This window comes from Rhinoraja longicauda, chromosome 1 (genome assembly GCF_053455715.1).
Source record: "Rhinoraja longicauda isolate Sanriku21f chromosome 1, sRhiLon1.1, whole genome shotgun sequence".
Lineage (NCBI taxonomy): Eukaryota > Metazoa > Chordata > Chondrichthyes > Rajiformes > Arhynchobatidae > Rhinoraja > Rhinoraja longicauda.
In genome coordinates, this window is record NC_135953.1 from 23521264 (window position 1) to 23543996 (window position 22733).

Here is a 22733-nt window from a genome sequence, read left to right on the forward strand (position 1 = left end):
AAGATAAATATTTACTGAAATTTATAGACGCAAATAAAACTCAGAAATATGATTCAGAAATATGCCACATAAAAATAAATATGAACCATTTTTCAATTCTAATCAATTTTCCCTTTTGTTTTACTCACCATAAGTCAATGGTGCTCTCTCTTGGTATGTAAAGTTAAGCAGTAGCTCCTCCTCGGGCATCTGGCTAACAAAGGTTTTCAGTAAACAGCGAATGATAAACAGGGCATTATGGGCCTGCCAAATAAACAGCTGGCTGACGAGAGAAACATAAATACAAGAAGGGTGATGAATCTGTGAGTTATAACGAAACCACATAAACCAGGGTTGCACATAGAGGTTGCAGAATATTGTTTTGCAAACTGAGTTTATATTTCTCATGTCACAAAATTATGAAAATCACGGGCATATAAGAAAAAAGCATATAAGAAATTACTTATTTTATAAAAATGTGCACATTATTCACCCAAGAAAGGAAAGGCACAGGAGAGAAACTGTTCAGATAATGAGCACATAATTAAAATATGTAGGAAATAATTGCAGATGTTGGTTTAAATCGAAGGTAGACACCTTCTTCTTGACCTCAAACTACCCTAGCATATTTGTATTCCACACAATGACAAGATTCTGCTCCCATTTTTGATAACCATCTTTGTTATCTATGGCACCACCCACTTTAGTGTCATCTGCAAACTTATTAATCATAGGTAGACCATAAAATGCTGAAGTAAATCAGCGGGATAGGCAGCATCTCTGGAGAGAAGGAATGGGTGACGTTTCGGGTCGAGACCCTTCATCAGACTGATGTCAGAGGAGTGGGCGGGACAGAGATAGAATGTAGTGGGAGACAGTAAGTGGTGGGAGAACTGGGAAGGCAGAAGGGACGGAGAGAGAGGGAAAGCAAGGGCTATTTGAAGTAAGAGAAGTCAATTTTCATACTGCTGGGGCAAGCGAAATATGAGATGCTGTTCCTCCAATTTGCGCTGGGCCTCACTGACAATGGAGGAGGCCCAGGACAGAAAGGTCAGATTGGGAATGGGAGGGGGAGTTAAAGTGCTGAGAAACCGGGCGATCAGGTAGATTAAGGCGGATTGAGTGGAGGTATTCAGCAAAACAATTGCCGAGCCTGCGCTTGGTCTCGCCGATGTACAGGAGTTGACACCTGGAACAGCGGATACAGTAGATGAGGTTGGAGGCGGTGCAAGAGAACCTCTGCCTCACCTGGAGAGACTGTCGGGGTCCTTGGATGGAGTCGAGGGGGGAGGTAAAGCGACAGGTGTTGCATCTCCTACGGTTACAGGGAAAAGTACCTGGGAAGGGGATGGTTTGCGTGAGAATGGACGAGTTGACCAGGGAGTTGCGGAGGGAACGGACTCTGTGGAAAGCAGAAAGGGGTGGAGATGGGAAGATGTGGCCAGTGGTGGGATCCCGTTGGAGGTGACGAAAATGTTGGAGGATTATATGCTGGATGTGATGCCTGATGGGGTGGAAGGTGAGGACAAGGGGGACTCTGTCCTTGTTACAAATGGGGGGAGGGGAGGCAAGAGCGGAGCTGTGGGACATCGAGGAGACCCTAGTGAGAGCCTCATCCATAATGGAAGAGGGGAAGAGGGAGAACTCCCGTTTCCTAAAGAATGAGGACATCTCCAATGACCTGGTATGGAAAACCTCAGGTAGACACAAAATGCTGGAGAAAGTCTGCTGGAGTAAAAGGCAGCATCTCTGGAGAGAAGGAATGGGTGATGTTTCGGGTCGAGACCCTTCTTCAGACCTCATCCTGGGCGCAGATGCGGGGTACACGGAGGATTTGGGAGTCGGGGATAAAGTCTTTACAGGAAGCAGGTTGGGAAGAAGTGTAGTCTAGATAGCTATAGGAGTTAGTACGTTTGTAATAGATGTCGGTCAATAGTCTGTCTCCTGTGATGGAGATGGTGAAATCCAGAAACGGTAGGGAGATGTCGGAGATGGTCCAAGTGAATTTGAGTGCAGGATGTAAATTAGTCATGAAGTTGATGAAGTCAGTGAGTTCTGCATGGGTGCAGGAGGCAGCACCGATGCAGTCATCAATGTAGCGGAAGTAGAGTTTGGGGATAGGCACAGTGTATGCCTGGAACAGTGATTGTTCGACGTTCCTGCAAAGAGGCCCATTAATTTTAACATAATTGTAACTTTAACATAATTAAAATGACAGGTTCAGACCAGTGTGGAACCACAATGATCTAAAATGCCTCAACGATTCATCTATTGATAAAATCAGTTTAAGAAAGCCACATATCCAATTTTCCCAATACAGAAAAACAAATAGGAATGTAAAAGAAGATTAAATTTCAAAAAGATCATTTATAATTAAGCAAATAGACAATAAAATGCAGGCAAATATGAGGATCATCCAACTTGTATTTTAAAAGGCCAGACCAGATTGCTTTTTAAAAGATAAAAAGCTGAAACTGTTCCTGCCCATGGATATAGGTCTTTAAACTGCCAGGGAGATTTAGATAAAATAATGAAGATGACTAAAGGAATGTTGTGTACTTTAGTCCTCTAGATAAAGTGTGAATGGAAGTCATAGAACTTATGAACATAAGGAACATAAGTAGCTGTAGACCATTCAGCCTCTCATGCCAGCTCAATAAAATTCCTCTTGATCTTTCACCTATCACCACTTTCGTGCACTAACCCCAAATCCCTTGATTCCCTTAATATCTAAAATCCGATATTTTATCTCTGACCGATCTACTCAGCGGCTGAGCCTTTACAGATGAGAATTTCAAAAATATACCACTCTCGGGGAAATGTCTTCTAATCTCAATCCTGAATGGCTAGTCCCTTAACAGCAAGCATAAAGTAATAAGCATGTTCTAGCCACCAGATTTCGGAAATAATTTATTAACTTTAAAAAGTGAACAGCAGAGATGTATAGAATCACATCTGAGCACCTTAAGTTCAAATGAGGTGGCGACTACTCCCTACAATTTGGAAGATTTACGGTTGTTCTGATCAAAATTGCCATGATATTAAGGGAAAAGAGTTAATGTTAAACCTGAAATTAAATGGAGGAAGGGAGTTAAGTAACTAAACGACAAGATATTTTTCAACAATGTAAATTATTTGATCAGTAACACAGGCAAAGACCATATGAAGCTCTGGCAAAGGAATTCTAACAATGGAGAAGGGAGAAGAACAGAGAAATGGCAACATGCATTTGAAAAGCCTCATTAAGATAAAATGTCTTAAAAAGACCTTACCAGCTGGCTAATCAAAGAAACTGAATGTAGACCAAGAGGAAATATTACCAAAAAGATGGTTATTAACAAATGGACTAAGGGACTATGAAAGCAATTCTGCTTCTGGGCAGAAATTATGCAATCTTCAAAGGAGGAGAAATAACCCATTGTGGTGGTTTCCAGAAATAAAGGAGGTCTTTGAGAAAGTAAGGGATAGGGAAAAATAAGGGTTTGAATTGATTCCTGCACCAGTATGCTTTGGGCGTGAAACATCTTTTTTACTAAAAATATTTTTTACACCAAAACTTGGTAAGATAGGCGCTTCACCTTCATATTAAGAAAGACACAGAACCTGAGCATGGCTTTGCAAAAAGGCATTGTCACATTGAAAAAGAACATGAAACTAATAAAAGGTTTAGTTTAGTTTAGTTTAGAGAGCATAGAAAGACGCCCTTTGGCCCGCTGAGTCCGCATGGACCAACAATCCCCCTACACTAGTTCTATCCTACACACTAGAGCCATTTTTCTTTTTTACAGAAACCAATTAACCTGCAAACCTGCACGTCTTTGGAATGTGGGAGGAAATCGGAGCACCCGGAGAAAACCCACACAATCACAGGGAGAACGTATAATTTCCGTACAGACAGCAACTGTAGTCAGGATCAAACCTGGGTCTACTGCTGCACCACAGTACCGTCCCTATTTTTCAAAAATGAGTTTAAAAGATTTGACAATAAAATGCTAATCTTAAAATAAGGTTCTGTTATAATTATATCATGTATTTCTTTACAATAAAAGAAGCCATTAATGCAAATGACTAGGTTATTTCCTCAATTTGAAAGAAATCTTATCAACTCGATTTATCCACTTATTTTCCTGTAACATTCTCTCTCTCATGTTCATTGGCTGCGCCCTGATTCTTTTACCACCCACATAAATGAGGGGTGCATTACCATAATAAATACCCTACCAAACTGTATGTCTTTGAGATGTGGCAGAAACTGGAACACTCAGGGTAAACCCATTTAATCCCGGGGAAAATGTGCAAATTCCACTTGCTCAGTACGAAAGGTCAGGATTGAACCAGGTCATTGGAGCTATGGGGCAGTAGCCCCAACGGTTACATTATGCTCCCCATTATAATTAAGATAATCCTGAACTGTGGTATTTTTTCTACATTATGAATTGATTATCATACTGGTTGATACTTTGTTAACAAAAGATTTAAAGAACACTGATATTGATTAATAATCAATTATCTTTCTTATTGTTCAGAATTTCAGATAGAATTTGTCATATTTCCCCATTTGGTTTACATTCAAATTAACCTGCTATGAAGTGCTTTTAGACATTTTAATTTAATAGGCAGCCAATGCAACCTTCAAAAAGTACTACATGCATGAGAAAACAAAGTCTCCCAGTATGTTTACAATAACAGGGCGTTACATAATTGCTATTTCTATACCTACTTGTTTAGATTTGCACAGCAACTGCAGATAGTTTAGAAATTTAGTTTCAGAAGTTTATGATTCAATGTGTTTTATACAGTCACTTTATCAATATTATCATGGATTAAATTCTCACTCTGTACATATGTGGGAAGAGATAAGAAGGGGCCTATGCTATTTGCTATGAGCAAATGCTGTTTTTAGTTCTTACATGCAAACCATAGGCCGAAGAAAGTTTGTCTCTGAGAATAGTTGTTTGGTATAAAGAAGTAAAACTTAAATTAATAATGACATTATAAGTGATAGTAACTTTGAATTTTGTATTAATTTTGGTTTACTCTCAAAAATCTTCGTGTTTCTCACTGTGCATAAATTCATGCCCTCATTTGCCAACAAAGCTATCGGAACAGTGACTTCAAAAGTAATTTATTGGCAATTAAATGATGTGAACATCCGAAGGACATGAAACGCTTTGAGTACTTTTTTTAGTGCATCTACCCATCTCAGTTAGCCCTTCCAAGTACCCAATACCAATTGGTAATGGGTGACGCAGCAGTAGAGTTGCTGCTTTATAGTGCCAGAGACCCGGGTCCAATCCTGATCACAGGTGCTTGTCTGTATGGAGTTTGAAGGTTCTTCACATGACCTGCGTGGGTTTTCTCCGAGATCTCCTGTTTCCTCCCACACTCCAAAGACGTACAGGTTTATAGGCTAGGATAGTGTTTGTGTGCGAAGAACTCTGGTTAGCTTGGACTCCATGGGCCGATGGGCCTGTTTCTGCACTGTATCTGTAAATTAAACTGAAAACTAAACAATGACTCTTGTGTGAGCCCACACCTTCATTCAAGTATTTATTCCAAATTTGAGAACTTAAAGCTTAAATACTGGCAAAGTATTTGAATACAAAAGACACATGTCAAAAATGTATTTATGCACACCAACATTCTTAACCAGTGATAATAAGAATCCATGCTAATAATTTCCTCCCCATACAAAAAAGATCCCAATACAGGGCTGTGTTCTTAAATTGGGTGATAAAAACAGTACACATCAATAATTCAACCTAATTTATCAGCCTGCCTTTATTCTCAACTTTTCCCAGTTCTCCAGAGGAGCTCATATAGTTCAGTCAATTTATTGAAATATTGTGAAATAATTTAGACTATTCATTGAAATATTATTTGGGCTAAATTCACAATGTATTGCTATTTATCACCTGGTTGAAATTTCCCAGGTGTTAGAATACTGTCACTGCAACACTTGACGACTGTCTGAGGGAATGTTGCACCATCAGAAGTAGTATTCCACATGAGTTATTAAATGATGAACCTCCTGTTTAGTCTGATGCATGCAAATAATCATATCCCACAATGCAAAACAATACATTTATCGCAAAATTTTAGGGAACATTCTGGACTTATTGTAAGTGCTTCATAACTGCAAGTCTATTTTCTTCCAAAAATAGGTCAAAAATTACTTCTTTATGAATACTGAATCAATTGCACAGAATCAGCTAGAGAATGCAGAAGAGATAGTTTGCATAGACTGGGCTCAGAAAGCTAAGGATCATTTCTCAGTAGTTATGTATTATGCTCAGGAATGAACAGTTAGCTTTTCAATCCATTTTAGAAGCTTCTATATTTTTAAATAAACCATTTACTTCAGAGGAGGAGGAAAAGGGGGCATTTAAGAGGCTTTTAGATTGGCACATGGATATGTACATAAACAGGGAAAGCAGAGATATGAATCACGTGGAGGAGATCAGTATAACTTGACATAATGTTCGTCACAGACATAGTGGGCCAAAGGGTCTGTTCCTGTGCTGAACTGTTCTATGTTCTATGATGCCATTTGGCGGGGAAGCTGATTGATTTGCTACCAAATGCTGTTGGATCTGGAAAGAACGTTTGGGATCAGTAATATAATGGAAGTCAAATTTTCCTCTTTTGGCGCAGTTAATGTATCTATATATATATATATACATATTACTAAAACTCTTCTTGTTTGTTCTGCCTTTTGTTTGTGCAGTTTGTTTGTTTGTGCCGTTTATTTGTGTCCGTTCATCCGGAAATACAGCCAAAACGGTACACGATAGCACGCCAATTTTAGGCCCACCTTACTCGCCATTGTCCTTGGATCTGCAGTGGCAAGTTTCGTTCAAATTGGTCTTATATTTTTTAAGTTATTGACATTTTAAAGATTAAAAAATCACTTTTCCATTTTCCTGCCCGTCAGCTGCATTCGACGCCACAATGGCACCCGCCCAAGTGAAGGGAATGGCGGCCAACTGTCGAGCAGAAACATTCATAAATGCCTCTCCCCCCCCCCCCCCCCGAAGGACTGACGCCCGTCCCGTCATGCAGCGAGGCGGCAGAGAGTCAAACAAGATGGCCATGCCGCCGAGCTCCCGCTGCAGGAGAGGTTTCCACACAAAGGCTGCAAGGCTCACTCTGGCCGACGCAATGCCCGCCCGGGTCCAAGGTGAGTGGCTCCCTCTCCCTCTCCCCTTTCCTGTCCCTCTCGCCCACCCACGGCCCCGGTGGACACTCCCCGGCCACCAACGGGTCCATGGTTCGTCAGTTGGAGGATAGTTGCCGGGCCCACTGGAAAGGCTTGCACCCAACGGGGGTTGCCTCGCCCACAGGAGAGGTTTGCACGGAGGGTTGCCAGGCCCGCAGGAGAGATTTAAAAATCACTTTTTAAACTTTAATACTTACGTAAGATGGCCGCCAATCACTTTTTAAACTTTAACACTTACGTTAGAAGACCGCCACATCAGCATGTGCGCAGTTGGGGGAGGGTTGCCGCTCGGAGGGGGCAGGACCCGCACGAGTGACGGGAGTGGCGGACAATCAAGGGGGGGTGAAGGGAACTATCCTGCTGCTGGCCGCAGGAGAGGTTTGCTCGGAGGGTTGCCGGGCCCGCGGGAGAGATTTGGACCCAACAGGTCCACGCCCATCTAGTATACTTTAAAAGTATGAAATAAAGTTAACTCCAGAGACGTCAATAGCCTTAACGGCACTATCAATTTATATATCAAAAATAGACTGCTGACTTACTCTTGACATTCAGCCGAGATTTTTAATTCATTGGTCCTATTGAGGAAGACCTTAACAAGAGCTTGTAAGTTCCCTGTACGAGGATTGTTCTCAACTGAAAGAAACACACAAAACCTCAGAGCTATTTAATATCATGAACATGCAAAACAAGTATTAATATGAAATGTTTTACAAGCCATATTGAAAAAGTATTTTCAAAATCAGATATAAGCTTATTGCAAAATGTACATATTTACACTAAAAATATATATTTTAAAGTAATAGAGAAAATTAAAATTGGATGTTCCTCAGTTTAAATAATTTTATTTCTCTGTAAAATGACATAACATGATTGATTTGATTTCTACAACTAACAGCTCTCCAATACTTTAACCAAATTGCTACTTTTTCTGTGTAAAAATATACAAAATGTATAGGTGTTTATCTATGGGGGAAAATAACACCAAATCTCTATCTTATTTAATTATCAGAACCACTGAAATGTTGATGTTTCCACCACCTGTCTATCTACAGAGGAAAATTTTACAAATCTACTCTACTCCAGCTGAAATCATTTAACTCAGTAGAAACATTTGAGCCGGCGAATTGATTTTGGTTGCTTTTTGATAATTAAATCTCCTAGAATCAAAAACGCACTGTTAAATTGTTTTATTGTAAAAATGTGTGACTTCAAGGTTACATATAGTTTTTAACGTCAAACAATGTGACATGATTTCAGGCAATAACATACGTACTGAGTGATTTGGAGATTGGAAGTGTTGCCTCTTCCAAGAGACGAGTATCGGCACTGCAAAAGAAATACAGATCCATTATTTTAAAACACCAATTTCAGCATTGTATGATTTTTTAAATTATTATCTCATACCTAGTTCAAATCTATATTTTTATTGGCATAGATAATTTGTAAATGAACATTTCAAACAGAAATCCATAGCTGAATATTTATAATTACAGAGCCCTCTCCAACTGTTAGCAGTTTATTACATTTTGGTAATGATCCAGAAAAGACATTTAGTTTTGTCATTATTCATGATTGTCTGCTGTCTCAAACAACTTTACTGCAATATTTTAACAATCATATACCCCAACACAAAATTATTTTGGGTCATATTTTAACCAAGAATAAACATTGGAGTGGATTTGGGCTACATTATGTATTGTGTCATTTATTCAATGTACTGCTGTTACACTAAATCAAATGGTTTCAAAAGTCATGGCTTAAATTGGCTATTTCAAATTCAGCGTTTGAAATATATATTTCAGCTATATCTTTATATTCTAAGCAAGTGCAATTTGCAACATTTTCCAGCATGCAATCTGACCATCAGTATGATTTAACATCACATCCATCAAATTAGGTTGTAAATATTTTTAAAACATTTTTTAGCAAATTGGAAACTAAATGATTAAAATAAATCATAATATATATTTTCTATGCATGAACTGAAACTCTTCCTCAAAGAACCAATTAATATTGAAACCTAACAGTATAACCTAACCTAACAGCATATGTAGAAAATTACAATGAAAATATTATTTATAAACATTTCCCTGTAATGATGTGGTGGATGAGCTCAAAAAAGCTTCTGATCCCTGAATTCCACTTTCACCTTATAATCATAATCATACTTTATTAGCTAAGTATGTTTTGCAACATATGAGGAATTTCATTTGCCATACCGTCATACCAATAAAAAGCAATATTTTAGAACATAAAATATCAAATGACCTGAGCATTTTTACTAGGTTAAATATTTCACAAGAGCGTATTTCTGTTATAATTAGCTTACAATTAGACAATGCAGATGATCTAGCATCTTTAAATGGTGATTATATATTTTTAAATCAACTTTAAAATATTTTAAAATAATTATTTGCAGTTTGCATCAGCAAAGTCCGGTAAATCCTTCTTTGAATCTCTTTTGCTTCCTATTAAAAATTGCATTTCTACATTTTAAAACACTAAAGATTCTAGACATTCCTGAAACAGCAGTGTATGAATAGGTGAGCTATTTTCCAATGCTGGCAAATAGCAGGAAATACAATCAAGTAAAACTATGCAACCCATTTAGTAACTCTATGCTTCCGGTACTTGATTTCCCAGTGTGTAATTTGGCCATGTGCTAGGGTGGCAGGGACATGGAATTTAGCCATAAATGCTGGCTAGCGGGAACATAGGCAAGAAATGTTGATTTTAGGAAAGATATAGTGGGAGCCCAAGAGCAGTTAAAACATCAATAGCAGCTCGGAAAATTCTTGGAATGGGAAGAATGGCATACAATGATTAAACAGCGCCTAGATTTGCCACCAGGACATGCAAAGGAATTCTCAAGCCACCAATAATACCAGCAAACCCATATATATATATATATATCCCTCTAAAGTCTGCTCCACCTCACTTCATTATCTACTGAACTTTACCAACTGGCACCCTCAGAATCTTTCCTTGCCATGCACACAGCCCTCTCTTTTTTTTTCCTTTTCAAATACTTTATTCAGCACAAACGCATGATACATCACATCAAAACTACATTCAGAGGTTACAATACATCAAGTAATCATTATAATACAACGTTGCCTTCATTATTTACAATGCTCTCAACACCCCGCAATCACCAGCGCCCACGGAAGGCCTCCAGAGTCCCCGTGGACACCGCGTGTTCCCTCTCCAGGGATACGCGCGCACAGACGTAGGCCCGGAAGAGGGGCAGGCAGTCGACTCTGGCAAGACCATCGACCGCCCGCTGCCTGGACCCACGAATGGCCATCTTGGCCAGGCCCAGGAGCAAACCGACAGGGAGGTCCCACCCCCCCTAACGACCCTCCCCACTCCCTGCCTTGTGTCCAAACACTAGAATCGTAGGACTAAAGTGTAACGAAAACTTGAGGAACAACCCCTTCAGATATTGGTACAGGGGCAATAACCTCTCACACTCCATATACGTGTGGAACACTGCCTCCTCCTCACCGCATAAAATACAGGCGGCCGACGAGCCCGTGAACCGACTCAAAAGTTTGTTACACGCCACTGCTCTGTGCAACACTCTCCACCCCAGGTCCCCAATGTAAAGGGGGATGACTCCCTTGTAGAGAGACCCCAACTGGGGCCCGCCCCCACCTTCAGGTGGTAACACAGACCGCCAAGGACGGTAGACGAAGGCAAGGAGGTGCAGAAAGTGCAGGAGCATTCTGTACAGTGTGCGTCTCTTCGCATCACGAAACGGCACGCTGGGCTTCTCGGAAAGGCGGCTACACAGCCCTCTCTCTCTCTCTCTCTCTCTCTCTCTCTCTCTCTTTCTCCAGTTATCCCAGGATACCAAAATCCATCCGATAATTAGAAAAATGACTTGCATTTATATAGTACTTTTCATACACCTCTTAAAATACCCCAAAATACTTGTTGGTCAATTAAGTATTTATGCTGCTATAATTTACAACATGCAGCATCTATTTAATTTTTGGCAAGTTCCCATTAACAGCTCTGTTATACCACTAGATAATCTGCTTTTGAAATGGATGGATGTGAGACAGGGTGTTTAGGGACAGGTGATCTCCTGGTTGCTAAACATTTTAACTCCTCCTCCCATTCCCATACTGACCTTTCAGTGCTGGGCCTCCTCCATTGCAGGGTAAGACAACACGGACAGCACCTCATATTCTCCCTGGGTAGTTAATTTTGGTATCATCTGCAAACTTACCAACCCATCTACATTTTCGTCCAAGTCATTTCTATACATCACAAACAAGTGGTCTCAGCACTGATCTCTGTGGAACACCACAGGTCACGGACCTCAAGCCAAGATAACATCATTCCACCCTTCCCCTCTGTCTTCAATGCGTAAGCCAGTTCCGAATCCAAACTACTTAACTAAGGATTCCATGAACTGCCCCAAAAAAAGTTATGCTGAACTGTCCCTGATTAGCCCATTCTCATAGAGTCATACTGTGTGGAAATAGGCCCTTTGGCCCAACTTGCCCACACCGACCAATATGTCCCGTCGACAATAGTCCCATCTGCCTGCATTTGACCCATATCCCTCTGAACCTTTCTAAATGTACCATGTACCTGTCTAAATGCTTCTTAAATGTTGCAATAGTACCTGCCTGAACTACCTTTTCCGGCGGCTCATTCCATGTAGCTACCACCCTTTGCGTGAAAAAGCTACCCCTCTGATTCCTATTAAAAATCTTTTCCCCCCTCAGTTTAAACCTATGATGCTTAATTCCCCTACTCTGAGCAAGACTCTGTGCGTCTATCTGATCTATTCCTCTCATGATTTTGTACATTCTTTTCCAAAAATACGAGTAATTCCTATCCCTAAGAATCCTCTCCTTCCCAGCTGCTGACGTGAGGCTCACAGGCCTATAATTTCCTAGATTACCCTTACTTGCTTTTGCTATTCTTGATATTGAGGGAGTTCAGCGTGGGTTCACCGGGTTAATTCCCGGGATAGCGGAATCAAAGGATAGGGGAAGAAAGCAGGAACAGGGTATTGATTCAGGATGATAAGCCATGATCATATTGAATGGTGGTGCTGGCTCGAAGGCCGAATGGCCTACTCCTGCACCTATTTTATATGTTTCTACTTCCCATTTTAAAGAAAGGAACAACATTGGCCACTCCCCAGACCTCCAAGTTCTCGCCTCAATGATCAGCAACTTACTTTTTAATTAAAGAAACAGAATGTTGGTCTAAACATGAGATCAATAACTTTTGGCCAGAACCACGGTCTACATTTCCCTAATCAACAGATGCTACCAATGGCTCTGCCGAAACTATCAAAATCTCCTGGAGACACTATTCAAGATGGTGCTGGAGCACGGTTATTCTTTGCAAGCTGAACCAAGAATAGATATACTATCCTTTACTGCATCTTCAGTTTCTCATCCCATTACAACTGTTTTGTCCTCTCCTATAATTCTTCATTAATTAATCATTTGTGCCTCCCGCTCTTTCACTCTTCTTTCTTTAATTTTTCCGAGCTCAGCGCCTAATGATTTAACAGTTTTGTATCATTTCCAGTTCTTTAACAGTTTTCTCTCAATCAGAATCCTTACTATGCTTTCTTTCCATAGTTCCAGCCCAACCTGTTGACAGCTTCGAAGCAATAAACATTATTTAACCATGGATGCATAGCCACTAAGCCTGATCCTGTACTTACTGAATGAATCAAAAATGCACTTATTTATATACGCTAGGGAAAGTCAACAAATGAATATCCTGATCAATTTTTCATTCCCGAACTCTCACCCGGAAGCCGAGTGCAACTCTATATCAACTTTCCACCATATATCAGCTATGTCAGCACAGACTGGGTACTATAACTAAACATCCTGATCTAAGTGGTTCAGCTGCAAACAAGGCAGAAAACATGTGAGCATGTTAAATAGTTATTTAATTCCCCAAGTTAAATTATAGTGTGAAAACTGTATAACATAATCAATTAATTCACAAGGATAAATTCAGTTACGCTATTGATTAATATACCATGGAGAGTGAATATTATATATACTGAAATAACCACATATCCTGTTTTGGACTAAATCAACTGATGCAAAAACAAAATATCAAAGACGGCTGTTGTTCAATGTTTCAAAAGTAGCTCTATATATAATATAATTATTAGTTGTCAGAGCATTAAGGAGTAACCTAATCTTGCAGTTCAGCTGGCAAACTGCTTGAGTTCTAGTCTCGCAGTTTGTAATGTTATCTATATTCCTTGATTAGATTACAGTCTTTTAATCCCCTCCCTGACAACCATCTAATATTTATTCGCAGTTTACTTAACCACCAATTTTTTGCTATTTATGGTTCACAAGTGCACCAATTTTTCAAATGGTACCCAATCTCCAATTGCAGAATATCACCTCAGATAAAGTCATTAATGTTTGATTAACTAGAATTATTAATAGAAACTCAATACATTGTTTGGTTGACATTTCATAAATTAGATTAGAGAAGACTGCAATGATCAGCTTGTGCGAAAATTCAAAAAATAAATATTCAAATAAGCATTTTTAAATAAAACAAGCTTTTAAGGAAAGTTCCATGAGTTCATTAAAATTTATAGAAACTCCTTCTCCAACAAAAGTGATTTGGTAATTGGAGACACAAGAGCTTGCTGAAATATGAAGCAACACACAATGTGCTGAAGGAACCGAGACAGAAGTGATTGGTGGACATATGGTACTTGGTAGGTGAGGGGAGAGGTGGAGTTGGGAGAAAGAGGCACCTGGCAAATAGATGGAGGCAGCAAGAAAAAAAATGTAAACAGATAGAGACATGTAAGAGGAGGCACGGCGAAGGTGAAGGTGGAGACGGATGCTGGAAAGTGATAATGGGAACACAAGATGTCAGATTCCAACACTGTTGGTCTTTTTTGTTCCTGCTTATCACCTTCCAGCAGCTGCTTCCACTTTCACCTTCCCCTTCCCTGACCTGACTCCATCTTCCATCATTGTATTTAGTTTAGTTTAGTTTAGTTTGGTTTAGTTTAGAGATACAAAGAGAAAACAGGCCCTTTGGCACACCGTGCTGGCCAGCGATCCCCACACACTAACACTACCCTACACCAAGTAGGGACAATTTACATTTATAACAAGTCAATTAGCCTACAAACCTGTATGTCCACAAACCTCCACATCTTTCCTGTATTGGGGCAACCAGAAATGCACGCATCTGGCCCAACCAAAGTCCTATAAAGCTGCATCATGACTTCCTGCTCTTATACTCAATGCTCAGACCAATGAAGTTAAACATACCATATACATCTTAACTACTCTATCTACTTATAATGCCATTTTCAGGCATCCCAAAATCCCTCTGCTCACCTCTTGCCATTAAATGTATATATTCTCTGACATATATAGTATTATCTCTATTTCTAGCACTTGAGGATGCCCTAAAGCTCTTGCAATTCATGTTCACGTAAACACTTAGTTATGGCTACAGAAATAGTTCAAAAGAATGGTATAAAACTCTGTTTCATAAACTTCTGTACTTTGTTGAGCCTACGTTACACAAATCTAATAGGACAATGAGAAGTTCAGCAATTTTGCCAACAAAATAATGTTACCAAATTAGCAAAATATTGCATTGTTAACATGAAAATAATGATTGATAGTATTTATAGGGATGAGAAGTAAAATAGAATATAGATTTTTAACGGTAAAGGAACAGATGGTGGTGATTAACAGCCTGGTTGGAAAAACATATTTAGTGGTGTTTTTTTTATTGGTGTGATTTAAGGTTGGTTCTCCAAAAATAATCAGAAGTAGCTGAAGAATTGGCATCTAAAGAGTGGACAAGTCCCAAAGGCAGAATGGCCCTCATCTGTGATATGATAGACTTATTTATTCATCATATGTCGTTGAAATCTTTACTTTAAAAAAAATCTATTAATCACTATTTTGAAAACTGTAACGGTCCCATCTTTTTGGGACATGGAATTGGGGGTAAGAGAAAGAGTTCCAATTTTTCATTAGCCTTTTTCATACGCTTCCTCATTCTTAACTGTCCTAGTTCTAATATTAAAACTATGTCACCTTATTGTGTACTCTCCCGAAGAGGAAATAACTTCTCTAGTTCAAATCGCCACTTTAAATACTGACATTAATCAACTTGTCAAATGCCAGAACACAAATCAAAATTAAGCTATCTGTATGCGAGTTAAGAACACAGATCAGTACAGCACAGAAACAGGCCCCTTGGCTCACCAATACCAACTCTTACCTACCTGCACATAATCCATGCCTCTCCATTACTTGCATATTCATACGCCTATCCAAAAGTCTCTTAAGTGCTACTATTGTATCTGCCTCCACCATCACCCCAGGTAGCACGTTCCAGGCAGTTACCACCCATGTAAACAAATTGCCCTGTTCATCTGATCATTATGATACAGGCAGAAACTGAAATCTGCTAAGCCTATGATCAGAACAATGAAAAGGTGGAGAAGCGAGGGCATTGAAAACCTACAGTCCTGCTTTGACTGCACTGATTGGAATGTGTTCAGGGAAGCAACCACAAGCCTCGATGAATATACAGGCACCATGACATCATATGTCAGGTTTTGTGAGGACAGTTACAGTCCCACTAGGACCAGGATCAGGTTCAACAACGACAAGCCTTGGTTTACAGCAGAACTCAGACAGCTCCGCCAGTCTAAAGATGAGGCCTACAGGAGCGGGGATGCAGATCTCTACAGGCCAAGTACAAGCTGAGAAGAGGAATTAGAGTTGCCAAGGAAAGGTTCTCTGAGAAGTTGAGGAGCAAGTTCTCAGCTAATGACTCATCTTCAGTGTGGAAGGGCTTGCAAGAAATCACCAGCTACAAGAGGAAAAACCCCCACCCCTTGGACAATCGTCAGCTGACCAATGACCTGAATGAGTTTTACTGCAGGTTTGGAAGACAGAAACATAACCCTGGTACCCCCTCCCTCCCTCCCTCCCTCACCCACTCCTCCCCAATCACCACTTCACACCTATTTACAGCCTGACTCCAGTTTGCAAAGACTGGGCTCTCCTCCACTACCCACCCCCTCCTTGCTGCCCAACATCAGTCTGGCCACTTCTCCATCACTAATAATAGAAATTGAGGAGGTGGAAAAGCTATTCAGGAAAGCCAGAAATCTCCAGGACCAGACAATGTTTCCCCCTCTACCCTCAAGCACTATGCCGAACAACTGGCACCAGTCTACACAGACATTTTCAATCAGTCCCTGCAAACCTGCACTGTCCCTGCCTACTTCGAAGTCTTCACTATTGTTCCTGTCCCCAAAAGGCCAAGGATTACTGGTCTTAATGACTACAGGCCTGTCGCACTGACCTCTGTAATTATGAAGACCCTTGAAAGACAGGCGCTGACCCACCTGAAAAATATCACAAACCCCCTGCTGGACCCCCTGCATTTTGCATACCGGGCAAATAGATCAGTGGATGACGCAGTCACTTCATCCTCCAGAACATAGACCACCAGGGGACCTCTGCAAGGATTTTGTTTGTGGATTTTAGCTCTGCATTCAACACCATTGTACCAGAGCTACTACACTCCAAACTATCCCAGTTGACTGTGCCTGAACCCCTCTGTCAGTGGATCACCAACATCCTGACAGGCAGGAAGCAGCGTGTGGGGCTGGGAAAGTACATCTCGGACCCGCTGATCCTCAGCATAGGAGCACCGCAAGGCTGCGTACTCTCCCCTCTCCTTTACTCTCTCTACATCAACGACTGCACCTCCACAGACTCCTCTGTGAAGCTTCTCAAGTTTGCGGACAGCACAACCCTGATTGGACAGATCCAGGATGGCGAGAAATCTGCCTACACACAGGAAGTGACACAGCTGGCGTCCTGGTACCATCGCAACATCCTGGAGCTCAATGCTCTTAAGGCAGCGGAATTGATTATAAACCTTAGGAGAGCTCCCCCTCCCCTTCCCCCACTCACCATCAACAACACTACAGTCACAACTGTGGAGTCATTTAAGTTCCTTGGAACCATCATCTACAGGGACCTTAAATGGGAGGCCATCATCGACTGCAGTCAAAAAGGCCCAATAGAGGATGTACTTCCTGCGACAGCTGAGAAAACACAATCTGCCACAGGCAATAATGGTTCAGTTTTATACTACCATCATAGAGTTTGTCCTCACTTTCTCCATCATGGTCTGATTTGACTCAGCCAACAAGCAAGACATCCAGAGGTGGCCACGCATCGTTCGATCAGCCGAGAAGGTTGTTGGCTGCAACCTTCCCCTCATTGACGAACTGTACACAGCAAGGGCCAGGAAGCGAGCGGGCAAAATCATCTCGGACCCCTCTCATCCTGGCCACAAACTCTTTGAAGTACATCCCTCTGGAAGGTAACTGGACTATCAAAGCCACCACAGCCAGACATAAAAACAGCTTTTTTCCACGAGTAGTAGTTCTACTCAACAGCCAAAAGTCTATGGCCTCTTTTTGCTCTGGTATTTTGTTTTCATACGTTTAAATTATAATGTTTTATTTTTAATTATCTACTGTATATCGTGTTTTTTATCCTTGCGAGTAAAGCACCAAGGCAAATTCCTTGTATGTACATGCTTGGCAAATAAAATTTATTCAATTCAATTCAATTCATATATTTTAAACTTTGCCCCTTTCTCCTTACAGCTATGCTCTCTAGTATTTGATATTTCCATCCTAGTGATATTTTCATCCTGGGAGAAAAGTTATGACTGCCTACCCTATTGAAGCCTCTCATAATTTTGTACACTTCTATTTGGTCAAACCCTTAACTTCCGCTGTTTCAGAAAAAACAATCCAAGTCTATCCAACCTCTCCCTGTAGCTCATACCCCCTAATCCAGACATCATTCTGATTAAACTCTCTCTGCACCCTTTCCAAGGTGTCCACATCCTTCCTGTATTGGGGCAACCAGTACTGCACACAATACTCCAAATATGGTCAAAGTTCCATAAAGCTGCATTATGATTTCCTTCATCGATGCCCCGACCATTCGATGCCCACCATTAATTCCATCTTAACTCTTCTGGCTCCAAAATATCATATCATATCATATCATATATCTACAGCCGGAAACAGGCCTTTTCGGCCCTCCAAGTCCGTGCCGCCCAGTGATCCCCGTACATTAACACTATCCTACACCCACTAGGGACAATTTTTACATTTACCCAGCCAATTAACCTACATACCTGTACGTCTTTGGAGTGTGGGAGGAAACCGAAGATCTCGGAGAAAACCCACGCAGGTCACGGGGAGAACGTACAAACTCCTTACAGTGCAGCACCCGTAGTCAGGATCGAACCTGTGTCTCCGGCGCTGCATTCGCTGTAAAGCAGCAACTCTACCGCTGCGCTACCGTGCATCCTTCAAAATTAATCAATTTTACTCAAAATCGAGCACAAAAGGGGTTAGACCAAGGCTCTAACCAATTGAAACATTACTTTCTTGCTTTTGAAATAAAGGACCAGAGTCGCTGTCCCAAAAAGGCAGCCAGCATCATCAGATACCCACACCACCCTGGCCACACAGTCATTTCACCCCTGCCATCGGAAAGAAAGTACAGGAGTCTGAAAACTGTAATGTCTAGATACAGGAACAGCTTCTTCCCTACAGCCATTAGGCTATTAAACACTCTTTTTTATTCTCACCTCTGTGCTAATTCTAGATCAAGTCCCAATATCTGCAACGCCATGGCTTTCAGAATAAAATCTGCAAGTTCTATAATAAAAGAGTCATAGAGTGATACGGTGTGGAAACAGGCCGTTTGGCCCAACTTGCCCACACCAGCCACCGTGTTGCAGCTATAATAGGCCCATTTGCCAGTATTTGGTCCATATCCCTCCAAACCTGTTTTATCTATGTACCTGTCTAACTGCTTCTTAAATGTTGGGATATTCCCTGCCCCAACTACCTCCTCTGGCAGCTTGTTCCATACATCCACCCCCTTTGTGTAAAAAAGTTACCCCTCAGATTCCTAATAAATTGTTTCCCCTTCAACTTAAACCTATGGTTTTTGATTCCCTGCCAGCTCAACCTCTGCCTATAACTCAAACCCTCTATTCCTGGCAACATCCTCGGAAATCTCTGCACCCTTTCCAATAATCCTGTTTTTTGTCTGTAATACTTTGAATTAGAATTTGTTAAATATAGATCCAATTGTTTGTTCCATGGACATACCACCTTTAACACTGCAAATCATCAGGTAAAACAAATATAGCAATGGACTATATGAAACACATTTTCCTAAGAATAATTTTCCTACACTTCAAGCAATAATAGAAATTCATTTCTACCAAGTAGAAGAATTGAAATTAAAACATTAACTGTTGCTATTTTTTTCTGTTTCTGTACCATTATGTTCAAGTAAAATTTCTGGAATTAAATGACATCACTCATACAAATCAACATTATTTTTCTCTATATCTAATCTCCGATAAGGGGTACCATTAACTGAAACACTGCAACTGTTTTATTTGTTTTGGGATAAGGTCAAAGGATCTTCATACACTGGAGTCTAGCTGCACAAATCACTGATAAATTGTTTCTGACGTCAAACATTCAGGGCTGAGCAGAGTTTAGAAAATTTGTAAAACATCAAACTCAGGTTTGAAGACAAAGTGTGGGAAAAATTTGTGGCATCCATACCATTCTCTGAATGTTATCATAAGGGCGACTATGCTTTAGAACACAAACACCGCAGTACCCATGTCTTATTATTACTGGCCTGCAAAGACATTGAAGGAAAGCCTAGACATGGCTGTTTAAGTTTTATGAAAGGCTTCAATAGATTTGAGATTGCTGATTTTGCTCTTCCTTATAATTTTTTTTCTCACCATCTCCAAAGCAAACATGTCAGCATTTCTGGGATATAGTTATGAACAAACTGGCTGTCAACTTTGCAAGTATTAAATGTGTACACTCTAATTAACTGGTTACAATTCACTTTAGGGCATCTCCTAATGATGGTAAAAAGATAATAAATACGTTCATTATTTCTTTCTGTAGCTGGAATAATGTAGGGCAACACATCAAATAGTCAAAACGACAGTTAGTAACATAAACTAATTAATATTGTGTGATTTGATTTGGGCAAGGAAGGCATAAAGGATAATAACTATCAATCACATGCAAGGACTAAGGAAAAGCACTTCTAATTGCTGAAGCACAGATAAAAATGCAGAATGTGATTCCCCACTTCATCCCAGTTAATCTTTATGATACACCTGCTATTGATTAGCTAATAGTTTTTTTTTTAAACAATCTTTGGGGGAATTCTACAACACAATGCTATTACACCGCTTATAAATATGCACAAGCAGTATTTTCATCAAAGCAAAGCTTCCAAAAGTATCCATCTTAAATTAGAGCCTTTAAGAGCTTCATACATCTACAGTGTACAGAACCGTATAATAATTTATTTGTTAGTTTGTATAGTTTAATACTTCCTGCAAAATTCTGCAGTCATGTATATTCCATAGAGATACAAGGGACTGCAGATGCTGAAGTAACTCCGCAGGTCTGAAGAAGGGTCCCAACCCAAAGCGTGGCCAAAGAAGGGTCCCGACCCGAAACATCACCTATCCATGTTCTCTAGAGATGCTGCCCGATCTGCTGAGATACTCCACCACTTTGTGTCTTTTCAAAATATATATTTCATGCTGCCACAAGCATATTGTTTTTGTTTTGCAATATTGTTAAAAATCTAGGAATGTTACTTTAATAGGCATTTGGGGTTTTCCAGACAATGTACCAAATAAATCTCTTAACAACAATCAACTTCACAGAAAATAAATTTGCAGCGCTAAATCATACGGCAATTTTTCCAATAGTCACATAACATGGGGCATGTATGCAAACTCTCAGTAAAAGCATCTAGACATTTGGCATCATAAAATAAAAATAAAAACAGTTCCGCAATATGTGAAACATAAACCTATGCAAAAATATTTCTTATGTATCAATCTGAGTTTCTGACTATTATTTAATATTGCAGTTCAAGAATGTTTTTCAATAGTTTTTCAGAGGCACTGAGGGTACCATGCAATATAGCATGTTACAGGACCAAACCGTTTATAACAAATGGTCCCAGGTTCATATTTATGAAAATTAACTGATGACGGTACAACGTGACAACTGCACTGATTTCCTGACTAAACGTTGTGGGCAAGGTAAGGTGGGATTGAAAGAAAAATCCGAATTACCATGCTGGGAATCTTGCTGGAAGGCTGTATTTTACCTTTCCTTCTTTGGAAGTCTCTTGGGAGTGCGGATACATCAACTTTACGTCCATAAATTCCAAGGTGGATAAAGGATCCGATCCACATTCTGCTGACGTCAAGCATTGAATGATGTGGCCTAACCCTGGAGCTGATTGAACATGAACACAGCCTCCATGCTGGTGAAAATGTGTAGGAAAGAACTGCAGACTGGTTTAAATCTTGAACTGAGTCTGAAGAGAGGTCTCGACCCGAAACGTCACCCATTGCTTCTCTCCAGAGATGCTGCCTGTCCCGCTGAGTTACTCCAGCATTTTGTATCTCCCTCCATGCTGGTGATACTGGCCTGGGAGAGTGGATTGATATTGGTTTGCCTATCCTGCCTGTCAAATTTAAGGATAATTATTTCTTCAGTAGTACTTCTCTGCTACTTACAGGTACCTACTGCAGACTGTCCATGAGTCCAAAGCACAAAGCAGGGCAGTAACTATAACTTCTCAGCAGGCTATGAGTGAGGTGCCAAGTTTCATTTGGTGCCAGAACAACAATCTTCGCTCTCAATGTCAATAGAACCAAGGAACTGATTGTTGACTTTGGAAGAGGATGGTGAAGGACCCATAAATCAGTTTCATCGATAGGACAGTGGTGGAGAGAGTCAAAAACTTCAAATTCCTGGGCATGCATATCTCTCAAGATATGTCCTGGACCCAGCACATTGATATAATCATAAAGAAAGCTCATCAATGCCTCTATTTCCTTAGATGATTGAGGAGATTCAGTATGTCCATGAATACTCTCATATCTACCGGTGTACAGTAGAGAGCATATTGACTGGTTGCATGAGGCATGGTTTGGCCACTCGAATGCCCATGAACAAAATTTACAAAAGGTAGTGAATACTGCCCAGTCCATCACTGGTATTGACCTCCCCTACAACGATCGCTGCCTCAAAATGGCAATCAGCATCATCAGAGACCAACACTATCCTGGCCGAACTCTCATTTCACTCCTGCCATTGGGAAGAAGGTATAGGAGCCTGAAAACTGTAAGGCCCAGGCTCAGGAGCAGCTTCTGCCCCACAAACATTGGGCTATTAAACACTACAATATATAAATAAGCTCCAAACTACATCGACTTGGGGGCATTGTTTTTGACTTTGCACTATTACTGAACTTTATATGTTGTGTAAGAAAATAACTGCAGATGCTGATACAAATCGAAGGTATTTATTCACAAAATGCTGGAGTAACTCAGCAGGTCAGGCAGCATCTCAGGAGAG

General features: G+C 40.4%; 1 protein-coding gene across 3 annotated transcripts in view; it reads right to left on the bottom strand.

Moving 5' to 3' along the window:
* dym (dymeclin) overlaps positions 1–22733 on the bottom strand; it is a 247668-nt gene that overhangs the window by 203386 nt on the left and 21549 nt on the right. For all 3 annotated transcript variants that reach the window (XM_078419291.1, XM_078419432.1, XM_078419366.1), the window contains exons 3-5: positions 8472–8524; positions 7738–7831; positions 129–262 (exon numbers count right to left, since the gene is read on the bottom strand). In XM_078419291.1, coding sequence (XP_078275417.1) covers positions 129–262; positions 7738–7831; positions 8472–8524 — 281 coding nt within the window. The remainder of the gene's footprint in view (positions 1–128; positions 263–7737; positions 7832–8471; positions 8525–22733) is intronic.